We start from the raw sequence: 12,649 nt of genomic DNA, 5'->3' as shown, positions 1-12,649 counted from the left end.
TTATACCATTAGATTTCTTTGCTTTAATCGCCTTCCTATTTTCAACAGTCTCGCGTCCCTCCTTTTTTTTTTTAGGGCCTCTCGTTACAGCATTTTCCCCACCATAAGACATCGACAAATTCTGATGATCAAGAGTTTTACGTTTAACCTTACTGTACAGTGTTCTGGTTTGCCCGCGTCCCTGCGTCCTAGACTCATCATTTTTGCTGGGGACGCAACTTTTTTGACACAAAATTGTCAATTTTACCCGATTAAAGATTTACCGCACTCCAAACTTTTCGTAAGGCAGATCCGCCATTGTTGTTTTGGTCTTGCGGATCGAGTTTTTGTCTGCACGCCGATCTCGGCCAACGAGATCTCGTTGCTTCGAGATGACGTCATTGTTGTGGTGGTTGTCGGCGAGGGAAGGTGAAGGCTAAGTATGCCTCAGAAAATATTTAGTATAAGTTGAAAATCAACACAAAATTGGTCATTTCTTCAGTGTCAGTAATAGGTCAAAACTTAATGCAGAAAGTGATAACAACGGCAATAATTCCGGCACAAAAAAACGGCGGAAAAATTCTTCGGAAGATCGCGAAGGCAAGGAAAACACGTGTGTTCTTTCTTTTTCTTTCTTTCTTTCTTTTTCTTTCTTTCTCATTCGCTTTCTTTTTCTCTCTCTTTCTTTCTCTTTCTCTCTCTTTCTCCTTCTTTCTTTCTTTCTATCTCTTTCTCAATCTCTTTCTCTTCTTTCTCTTCTTTCTCTCTTTCTCTATGTCTCTCTTTCTCTCTTTATCTCTCTCTTTCTCTCTCTCTGCAACCTCAGTGGAAATGTTTAAATCTAAGCTTAAAACTCACTTCTACTCTATAGCATATGAATAACCTACTCTTTTCGTCGGCTCCAGAGCAGGGGAATGTATGATAATATTCTGAAAAATAGTCTGTGTAATACAGTGTAATGATCTGTGAAGCCCTTTGAGACTCTTCGTAATTTAGGGCTATGCAAATAAAAAGGACTTCACTTGACTTTTTCTCTCTCTCTTTCTCTATCTCTCTTTCTCCATCCCTCTCTATCTCTCTCTATATCTCTCTCTCTTGTTCGCTGCACTTCGGCGCCAAACTGTTCATTTAGGCACTGATTTGAAAGCCCCAAGCTGCGTAGTTCAGCCGAAACGCGGTTTGGTGCTGAAGTACGTACGGCTGAAATATAGCTTCGTGATGACTTTGGCGGTGAATTAAAGCTCAGGGTTTATTTCAGGCTCGTTTATCAAATTAAATTAATCCGTCAGGTTTAGGCGGGTTCGGGTTTATATACCAGCGACTCAAGTCGGGTCGGGCTGCATATAGGCATTTTAGAGACATAACTTATTTTTTGGCACACAAACATTTATCATTGACATTGTATCATGGGGAAAATGCTACAATGAAGAGCTAAAAAGAGCACATTATTCCGCATTAATGATATAAAACGGACTGCCTGGTCCTCTAATTTTCAAGCCTAGCTCCCCGTGCTAGCGATAAACCAGGAAATCTCCGTGTCACTAAGATGGATAACTTATGCCGTCAGGTTTCAGATCGTCCCCTCCGTGGATCGATTAAGTTTGAGTGGAACATTTAAACTTGAGTTTCATATTCCAGACAGCCAGAACATCGTGTGAAAGTCAACCGAACAGGATTTTAATTTAAAAGTCTCACCACCTTCAGAGAAATGGATTTCCAATTCTCGGGTGTCACGTGGCTTCCTGTTTAACTCAATAAAACAAACTTGGTGGTTCCTAACATATTTTCCTTGTTACATAACTGATTTTCTTATCTTCGTTCCCTCGTGTTTGTTTGCTAGAGAGAGCTCTGGTGAGTGTATAACTACCGCTTCTGAATATTATTGAGGAAGCCTCTGAAAGCTTGTTTCTTTTTACATATTTTGTAGATCCAACCTCTGGAATGTTTTTTTGTCCCAAACTGAAAACGAAGTACTATACTAAAACAGTTCTGTTTATTTTGTAATATTTTCCAAAACAAGAATGACTTCTCATAACATACCGGTAATTATTTTTGTTTTTAAAAACTTGAAATGATGTTCCACAACACCCTTTGCAAAAGTCCTCATGTTTGTCCTCCATTTTTCAAGTATTGAAGGCATTGTCCAGTTTGTTTCCACTGTTTCTTTCTCTAGCCACTCATATTGACCACTTGGATTCCTGTTATGATTCACCACTAGCTCTAGTGTTATTGTTAGATGCACTGTTTAACTTAAGCTTGCTTCGTCCTTCACTTTTTAACTTGTTTTTCCAACTTTTTCTTACTCTAGGCCAGGGGTAGGGAACCTTTTTGACCCAAAGAGCCATAAAAGCAAAACATGTTTTAAAAAGAAATTGAGAGAGCCACATCATATATTTTCAGACAAAACTGAAAAAACTGCCAAACACTCTCTAGACAAAAGCTATTTCACTGTGTGTCATTTGATGATTTAATCAAATGTATGAAATGATAATAATGCCAAATCCTGTGTCCCAAATCAATGTAAATATGCCATTTACAATTTGTCTTCCACCTTAAGTTAAGATTGTTGAGGCCATTTTTTTCCATGAAATTTGTCCTTAATAACGGTTTCTAAACAATGTGCATGCAAAGTTCTTTTGTAAAAATGTCACAAATTACTGCAAACGATAAGCATATCGTCATATTCACTTTCGGTGAGAGAGAGAGAAGGAAGTGCCTTGCGCTGTGTGCAGGGATCCGCCCACCTCTACTGCTCACCCAATCAAAGCCAGTGTTTTTATTTATCAGTTTAAATGGTTTCTTATCGAACTTCTGCATTAAGTTGCTTCGGCTCTCTATGGACCAAAATCGGGATGAAATCACTTGACTTTGGAACGCCACAGAGAGATGTGCAATAGTTACATTTTATTTCGGAGCCATATGTACTCATGAAAAGAGCCATATATGGCTCCCGAGCCATAGGTTCCCTACCCCGGCTCTAGGCACTCCTGTGGCCACTTGGTTGCAGGCTTTGGCTCTATGCTAGCTGTTATTTTGATTATTGGCTAATCTTGCTTTGCCCTTTTACAGCAGGTTCTGAAGGCAAACGTTAAAGAGTCCTGTGAGTCAGGTGTATGGTGCTTTTCCCCCTACGACTTTCTTCTTTAGTCACTCATGTTAGCCATTTGGCTGCAGGCTGTGGCATGCTGCTAGCCACTATTGTCGTTGTTAGCTAATACTGCTCCATCCTTCATTGTCTCTTGCCTTCCTCAGCTTGTCATGTAAGGCAACGTTGCCAAGTTACTGGATTTAGGCATATGATGCTCGTCACTTTTTTCCCCTCTGTTTCCTTCTTTAGCCACTCATATGCTTAGGTCTGTGATTCTGGGTCCTAGTGTTTGACAAATTCTGTTTCGCTCTCCTAATTATTTTAGTAGCTTTTCCTGCTAACCATTAAAAGTTAGCCTCTATGATCAACTCCAGCTGTTTGTATCCAGCTCATTCTGTTTTTGGTTGTCCCTGGTATTAACAGCAGATTTTTTTTTCTTGTTGCTTGTTCAAATTCATCCTCGCTCACTTAAGAAAATATGGAAGCAGACTTCTGAATTTGGAGAAGTGGTATCAATAGTGTGTCTTCTTCGAATCCACATTCTTCAGCTACATTATCAGCAGGGTTGGGTAGGGTTACTTTAACTGGATTACTTTCAATGACTTTTGGATGACTCCAATACCAAATATGCTAATAAAAAACAAAAGAAACTAAATACGAATCAAATGACGACTCACAACACGTGGTAAGCTTTGTCTCCTGGCTTTGATCTCCGGCAAAACGAACTTAAAATGCGACTGAAACAAAATGAAAATCAATCTTTTATTAGGATATTTGGTATTGGAGTAATCGAAAAGTAATTGAAAGTAATGCAGTTAAAGTAACCTTACCCAACCCTGAGAAAGAACTAGAAAGAATGACATCAAAAGAGAAATAGAAAAGAGAAGGAGAGAAAAGAAAAGGGGGGAAGAGAGAAGGGGAAAGCAAGAGTGAGAGAGAGAAAAGAGAGAGAGAAAAGGAAAATGGGAAGAGAGAGCAAAAGAAGGTAAAAGAAAAAAAGAGAAAGAGACAAAGAGGAACAAAGAGAAAAAGAAGAGACAGAGAGAGTGAAAGAGAGAGATAAAGAGTGAGAAAAAGGGAGGGAGCGAGAGAAAAAAAGAGAGAACGTGAGAAACAAGATATAAAAAGAGAAATAGTAAGCGACAGGGAAGAAAGACTCGCAGGGTTGGGTAGGGTTACTTTAACTGGATTACTTTCAATGACTTTTGGATGACTCCAATGCCAAATATGCTCATAAAAGACAAAAGAAACTAAATACGAATAAAATGATGACTCACAACACGTGGAAAGCTTTCTCTCCTGGCTTTGATCTCTTTGATCTCCGGCAAAACGCACACAAAATGCGACAGAAACAAAATGAAAATAAATCCAAACAGCTTGCCAACATCATTTTTGCCGTTCCATGTGTTCCGTTACTCCCCAAGCCTGCACAAAATTGAGTCATTTTATTCATATTTAGTTTATTTTGTCTTTTATTAGCATATTTGGTATTGGAGTCATCCAAAAGTCATTGAAAGTAATCACGTTAAAGTAACCCTACCCAACCCTGATTAATACACACTGTCACTTTAAAACAATATGGTTCCCCTCATCCATTTGGTCACGCGTCTTTCCATCAGCCTTTGTTCTTTCCCGTGACCTCACGTATTGGCTGCAGCTGTCCAAAACATCCCCTCACTCACCGGGGAGTTTGCTCACTGAGCCCTGCCTATATTCTTCTAAATCATATCTAAAGGACTTCTAGGGAACAATGGAGAAAATGACCCCAAACGTTTCCTCTTATCTGAGGCGACACAAAAGATGGCGGAAGCTAAAGGTCTACGTTCCGGGTTATAAAAGCAATAAAAGGAATAGGTTGTCACAGAGAAGAGCCTGGGTGAATCGTAAACAAGCATGGACGTTGGAAAGAAGTGAACGTAATCCTGTCAGGGGAGGGCAAAATGAGGACAGGAGGTGGAAAGATAAACCGAGAAGTTCTTCCAATAAAAAGTTTGAGAAGCGTTGAGTCAGCAGTTTGGAGGGGAAAGATGCTTTTGGTGTTTGCGTGCACATTTCCAGTTACTTTTCTTCATTTTTTTGATCAGAAGTAAAAAAAAGTTTTTATTTTAATACTATAGGGGTTATTCTCTGAAATTGTTTCAATGCATTGTGACATTTCCTTCAGGATCGGGCAAACAATTTCCCCGATAGAGGGCGCCAAAATGAGGGGATTGGCTGGGGAGCCCCCACTTGCACCTAATCGGTGTCGACAACTGCACCTTATTATTTTGTTTCCTAGCAAAGGATTCTCAGGTGCTATTTTCCCACTTCGCCGCTTAGAATAGAATATGGAATAGAATGGAATATACCTTTATTATCTCATCTCATCAGCTGTACCACTTATCCTCATTAGGGTCGCGGGGGTGCTGGAGCCCATCCCAGCCATCTCCGGGCAGTGGGCAGGGGACACCCTGAACTGGTTGCCAGCCAATCGCAGGGCACACGGGGACAGACAACTCACTCGCTCACCTTTATTATCATTCTTACAAAATGGGTTGAACATATTGTGACAATGAAATTGGACGTGGCACTCCAGGTTCACATTTTACTGAGAGAATAAAAAGTTTTAAAATATTTCCACAGTTTTAGCAGTAAAGGACACTGGTTCACTGGCGAACGACCCTCAGTTGCTTGTGCTCCTTGAATTTACGGGCGAAGGACCCTATGTTGTTTGTTTTCCCTCGTTTTCTCGGCTTCTGTCCCAGGTTACGGCAGTAAAGGACGCTTTGCCGCTTCTTTCGCCTGATCATGGCTGCAAATGACCCTATGCTGCTTCTGTTGCATGTCCCTTTTGCCCTAAAATTTTTGGATAGTTGTTTATTTAGGCACCAATTTGGGCGAAGTGGCTGGGAAATGCTCACCTGGGCCTAATCAGTGTCCACCATTTTTTTTGCTCTTTATAATGACTATTTCAGACACCGGAAGGTCGCTTCCATTACTTTAATTGTTTTGTTAGATTTTTTTTTCGTCTCCTCTTTTTAGACGTTGATTTGCGCCTGGGTTTTGCTTTTAAACACTAGCTCTTTTAAAGCACACAGGGTTTGTACAGGTGCTCGAAATTCTTGTAAAATTATTTGATTTTAAAACATTGAAGGATTAATGATTGCTTCAATTTTGGGTGCTTGTTAATCTTTAAAATGGTTGCCATATTTGGGATCAAGAGATCGCAGTTCAATGCTGTTACATGTTGAAGTGTCCTGGGGCAAGACTCTGAACCCCTAATGCCCCCAATAAGCAGGTTGGCGCCTTGCACGGCTGCACGCCCGCTATTGGTGTGTGAGTGTGTGTGTGAATGGGTAAATGTGAAGCACATTGTAAAGCGCTTTGGGAAGTCTTCATTGACTTGAAAAGCGCTATATAAATGCAGATCATTTCATTTCATATTTCTCAACAAGTCTGCTTAAAATGGACACCGCTCTTCAGTGGCTTCGCTTTGCCATCGCATTTATTCTTTCCTCGTTATTAACTGCAGTTGACATGAGTTTGTATGATCTTGTCCTGAGAAGCATCAGCGCCCCTTGTGGGTGGCGCCCAAAAAGACAGGTGCATGCGACACTTCAACAGGTCACTACACTATGCGTAATGGGAAGAATTTCCTTCAACTTAAAATGTAAGCTACGTATTACTGTCGTGTTTACCAAACACCTTGATAAATATTCCTGAAGATTAAATATCGCGTTTCTATACCAAAAACATGATTCACACTGTTTACCAAATTGTTCGAATTAGTTATCTGACTCTATTAACCAAACACAACCTACATTCACCCAACAATTTATGCGCACTCGTTTCTTGACGGAAAAGATGAACAGGAAAGCCGACATTTCCACACGGGGGCAGATTTAATTTCATTAACAATTTAACTAAGTGTACTCCATCGAAAACGGCCGAATTAGTGTTATTGGAGTCTCTGGGAAACCTTCTTCTGAAGTCCTCTAGCTCTCTTCTCATTGACCATCTTCTCCCCGCACAATGGCGTGCCGACTCCTCCTTTGGGCGCGCCAACGAAGCCCCCTGGGCTCCACCATCTTGGAGATGAGCGCCGCGATGTCTGGAACACTCAAAACAACACCGAGCGTCATAAGGGCCTTGTTCTTAAAACAACGTCTGCCGTCCTCCATCAGAGTCCTGTTATCAAAGTTCCCTAGTCAAAATATTCTGCATTTGGAAAGGCGTGACCTGTCATTGAACTAAAGCCCAGTCAGTGAATATCTTGCATTAAACTCAATAAATGTAACTTGTATTCAATTGTATGAAATACTTTATATTCAAATGTATGAAATCCTTCAACACCTAATTTCTCCCCTGAATGGTACTGGATAATTTGAAAAATTGGTTTTAAAAGTCCCTTAAGACCGCTTGAATCTGTTCATGAAAAGGTGTACGAACCTTGAGCACATCTGCCTCGTTTCCTGATTCATCGCATATGGGTCTACCCGTGAATCGTGACAATTTCCTTGTTCTGTCTATGACTTCAGACTTCTGATCCACTCTAAATATTCCTTTTCCAGTGACCAATAAGAAGCCGGTACATTTGGCCATCACCAAAGTCAAACAGTTTCAAGGATCGTCCACCTTCTGCAAACGCTCGCAATGGACCATCGACCAACTGCGGCAGGTCAACGGCATCGATGCCCACAAAGTAAGACTTCAAATTCCGTGTACTCTTTTTCTGAACTATAAGTCCGGATCATAGGTTGCACGTGCCCAAAAATTCATAATTGAGAAGAAAAAAACAATTTATTTGTTAAAATCCAACAGCAAAAACATACATGTTATCTTAAAAGGCATTTTAAAAGAAAATAGAGAACAACAAGCTGAATAAATGTATGGCATTGTTGGCCTGGAGAGGGATGGGCGCCACCAGGCTGTACTTGCCCGAGACCTACCACAGGAAATAATAATAATAATAATAATAATTTCCTTGAATTGTCATTCTGTGTAACAATGTACACAGAACGAAATGTCGATTGCACCTGACCCGTTGTAGCGAGCCGATGCAGCCGCAGCCAACAGAGGGCGCCGCCGACCACTTTTTAAGTCTTAGGAATGACTCGGCCGGGGCGCGAACCACCGACCTCCCAGTCTCAATGGTGCCCCTACCACCTTAGTGGTCAGGGGAAACCCAGTTTTACGTTACATGACTGACATGTCTGTTAATGTCGGTAACAACTCAACATATTAATCTAAGCATCAGCAATTTCATATCTGTTTCACTCGTAATCACTCAATCCAATGAAATCTTCATCTTTGGTGTCACTTTTACCGGTAAACAACTCCAAAAACTCGGGAGGTAGACGATTCGCTGCTTTTCAGAGTTGTCTGCCCTGGTGGCCGCTAACTTTTTCTCATGAGTTTCAGACACTGGTTAAGGATTTCAACTATAAGTCGGAACCCAGGGCAAACTATAAAAACAACTGCACCTTATACTCTTGAAAATACACAACTTCTTTCACATCCTTGAGGTACTTGTTCTCGATTTGTAGGACTCTCCAGAGTTCGACCTGACCTTCGACAACGCCTTTGACCAGTGGGTCGCCGGTTCGGCCGGAGAGAAGTGCACCTTCGTCCAAATCCTTCACCACACCTGCCAGCGCTACATCCCCATGCGCAAACCCGAGTTTGTCAACTGCCAGTCCAAACTGCTCGGAGGTAAAACTTGTCCAGTCAAGTCATGTTTATTTGTGACGCCCTTAATCACAAAAAGTCTCAAAGGGCTGCACAGACCACTGATGATTGCAAACCACACACTATTATGACACCATCCCCTGATCTAAAACAGACATGAGGGCAAGGAAAAACTCAAAAACCTCAAGTCATGTTTATATGTATAGCCCTTAATCACCAAAAGTCTCAAAGGGCTGCACAGACCACATATTATTGCAAACCACAGATTATTATGACACCATCGCCTGATCCAAAACCGACATGAGGGCAAGGGAAAACTCAAAAACCTCAAGTCAAGTCATGTTTATATGTATAGCCCTTAATCACAAAAAGTCTCAAAGGGCTGCACAAACCAAAATGACAACATCCCCCGATCTAAAACGACACGAGGGAAAGGACAAACTCAAATTCACTTCTTTATTGTATACCAGGGGTGTCAGACTCGTTTTAGCTGGGGGCCACAAATGCTATAAAAAAATCTCACGGGGGCCGGACTAGTAAGTTTAAAAGAAAGAGAGAGGGAGAAAAAGACACAGAAAGAGAGGGAGGGAAAGAGAGAGCGGTAAACAGATAGGGAGAACAAGGGAGACAGAGTAACAGTGAGAGAAAAAGAGAGCAGAATAGAGATATGAATGGAGAAGGGGGAAATGAATATGGAGAGAAAAAGAAAGATAAAAAAGAATAAGAGAATTGAAACGACAGAAAGAAAGAGTCAGCAGGAGAAAAAGAGAGAGAGAAAATTAAAGTGTAAATTAGAGAGAGAAAAAGAAAGAGTTAGAGAGTGAGAGATAAATAGAAAAAAGAGAAAAAGAGAGTGAACGGGAGAAAGAAAAAGAGGGAGAAATAAATAAAAAAGAAATGAGTCAGAGAGAAATGGAGAAATACTACCACAATTGTTTTGCAAGTGTTAACTGGCTTTGGTGACATCCGGTGGAAATATTTAAAACTACAGCTCATTTTCCTCTGGCGCTTCTCTTACTGTTGTCTTGCGGGCCGGATTCAAACCATTCAAACCTACTTTTTTCCCCTAACTTTGAACCCTGCGGCCTATTCAGTGATGCGGCCAATTTATGTAATTTTTCCAACGGCCGCCAGCGGCGCTCGAGTGTTACTACCATTAACTGCCCTCTCACAGGCACCGTTTGGGATGAAAGTTATATTATTATTCTTAAAGCTTTGAAAACTCTCTCGGTGTACCGTCTTTCTTTGTAAATATGTGTAACCCATGTATAATATGTATTTGCAACTGTATATTTTTGTAATGTATTTATTTTAGACACTTATTCTAAAATGATTTGCACGGGTGAATTAAAAAGGAGGGGCGGAACAAACGCGGGGTGCCGAGTTTAAGTGGGGGCCGCTAAAGGTGAGGGACGGACAAGGAAAGAAAATGGGGTAAAAAGTTGGTTAAAAAAAAAAGCAGTTGCGTGAGTAAATGTGTTCATCTGATATATTTTTCCCACCCTTACCTTTGGAAATATACACTTTTTTTCTTTGGATTACTTTCAACGGGACCCGGACTCTGCAGGTCTGCATCAAACCTTAATTACTGGTATCATTTTCCGTTCATTTTGCCGGCTGTGATTGTTGGACTGTGGACTTTAATGAAGGACATTTAGTTTCAATCGCGGGACTTGAAGTCGGGTTTGGGTTAATTTTGTGTTTGTGTTACATGTTTAAATGTGGGCGCATGCGGCTTATATACAGGTGCGGCTCATGTATGTACAAAATCGGTTTTCCTCTTAAAATGTGGTGGGTGCGGCTTATAATCAGGTGCGCTCTATAGTCCGGAATTTACGGTATATATATTACAAAGGCATCCACGAACGAAGCCTGGCAGCCGATTCTGTCCTTTCCTCACCGTGAGGATGTTATCGGTGAGCTAGCTCATAAAGCCAGCCGGGAAGCTAGCATCCCGTTTGGATAAATCGGATATTGATCTGTTTACCCTCTGCTCTCATCTTTGAGCACTGTTCCGCTTTTGTATTATTCATGCAGTTGTTAATAAAAACATACTTCGACCGCCCGGAATCTGGGATGAATTCCATCTACCACAAGCACCTCGGGTAGTTTCATCTTTTCTCCTTGGAGGAGGTCACTTGTAGCGCTTGAACACTGCAAAAAAAATAACAACTTGGACTTAATTTCACAGGCCCGGTGTGTTAGGTGTAGTAACTATAGAACACTATTCAGTGTCACTCTCCTTCCACAGCTGGTCATGCAAGAAAACATCCCAGGATTCCACCATCTCAGATTTTTTTTTCACTGTTTCTTTCTCTCGCCACTCATATTAAATACTTACCTGCAGGCTATGGTTCGCTGCTAGGTGCTAGTGATAGCTGTTTCCTTCTGTTTCATCTTTGTTCCGTCGTAGTCCCGTGATCCTGGCGTTTTTCCACAGTTTCCTTCTCTAGCCACTCACTTTAGGCACTGTGGCTTGCTGCTAGCCGCTATATTTAAGTTTAGCTGCTCCTGCCTCGTCCTTCAATGTCATTAGGCTTCCGCAGCTGGTCATGCTAGCGAACATCACTGAGTTAAGTGTTTCAGGTATCTTCCACTTTTTCCCCATTGTTTTCTTCTTTAGCCACTTGTGTTACTCACTTGGCTGCAGGCTATGGGTAGCTGCTGGCCCCTATTGTTTTTGCTAGCTCTTGCCGTTTCATCCTGGTTCTGTCTGAATTCCGTGATTCTGGCATCCGTTCTTTTCCCAAGGTTTCCCTCTCTAGCCACTATGACTTGCCGCTATAGTTAATGTTAGCTGCTCCTGCTTGTTCTTTCAGAGTCTCTCGCCCTCCATAACTGGTCATACAAGCAAGCGTCGCCAAGTCCCTTGATTCTGGCATCTGAATTTTTTTCCTCAGTTTCCTTCGCTAGCCACTCATGTTGGCCACTTTGCGACTGACTGGCTTGCCACTGGCTGCTATTTTTATTGTTACCTCCCCCTGCTTCGTCCTTCAGTGTCACCTTTCACAATTGCTCATGGGAGGGAACGTCGCCAAGCACCATGATTCTGGCATCTTTGATTTGTTTCACTGTTTCCTTCTCTAGCCAATCATATTAGCCTCTTGGCTGAAGGCTATGGCTCGCCGCTAGCCAAGCTCTCGTTTAGTCATTCAGTGTCACTCGCTTTCTACAGCAGAACCCTGCATGTGATGATGACCCAGTCCTGTGATTCAGGCATTCTCATTTTTCGACTGTTTCCCTCTCTAGCCAACCATGTCAGCTACTTTGGTTTATATGTATCAAGTTATTCTTTCACAGAAAAATAACTTGAAATGTTAAATGCGGAAAAATTAGCTTAAAATAAGTCAAATTTTAGGCTGTTTTAGTTATTTTTTGCATTTTATTAAGAGTTGTTGTGATCCAGCCCTAGTAGCCTTTTGTGTAAAACCATTTTCAAGAGTTTTGATTTCCGTAATCTAGAATTTTGTCCGAGGGTGTTTCTATGTTCTCGTTTCTTCTTCAAAATGAGGCCGAAGAGACTTTGTGGCAGGAGCTTTTGGAGGACGTCAGCATCCCTGTCTACTCCAGTTTAAGTCTCACACCAGTGCAAAACAAAAATCATGACGCTGCTCAGGTGTGGGACCATAACTGTGGGAGACTCATCAGCTGACAATTTCCAACACTCATCACACAATCTTATATAATATATATATATATATATATATATATATATATATATATTTTAATCTGATTGGCAGAATGACACAAAAGAATTATCGTATACAATATAAAATATATAAAACAGATATAAATATAAAATACAAGTTTCAAGGACTTTAATAATGCTAATGCTAGAATTGTGGCCATGGCTGCTAGTCTATTAGCATTAATACCTACTTTTTAACTATGCAAAAATTGGTCAAATGAATTTCT

At 41.1% G+C, this 12,649-nt stretch overlaps 1 protein-coding gene across 3 annotated transcripts in view; it reads left to right on the top strand.

The window, feature by feature from the left end:
* The window catches only part of stxbp6 (syntaxin binding protein 6 (amisyn)), a 79,702-nt gene that overhangs the window by 56,049 nt on the left and 11,004 nt on the right, over nt 1-12,649 (top strand). For all 3 annotated transcript variants that reach the window (XM_088353783.1, XM_088353781.1, XM_088353782.1), the window contains 2 exons: nt 7,618-7,748; nt 8,593-8,758. In XM_088353783.1, coding sequence (XP_088209909.1) covers nt 7,618-7,748; nt 8,593-8,758 — 297 coding nt within the window. The remainder of the gene's footprint in view (nt 1-7,617; nt 7,749-8,592; nt 8,759-12,649) is intronic.

The sequence above is a fragment of the Urocampus carinirostris genome, chromosome 15 (assembly GCF_059441175.1).
Source record: "Urocampus carinirostris isolate Australia breed hairy pipefish chromosome 15, RoL_Ucar_1.0, whole genome shotgun sequence".
In the NCBI taxonomy this organism is placed as follows: Eukaryota; Metazoa; Chordata; class Actinopteri; order Syngnathiformes; family Syngnathidae; genus Urocampus; species Urocampus carinirostris.
The sequence above is the reverse complement of the archived record's forward strand: the minus strand, read 5'-3'. Positions and strand labels throughout refer to the sequence as shown.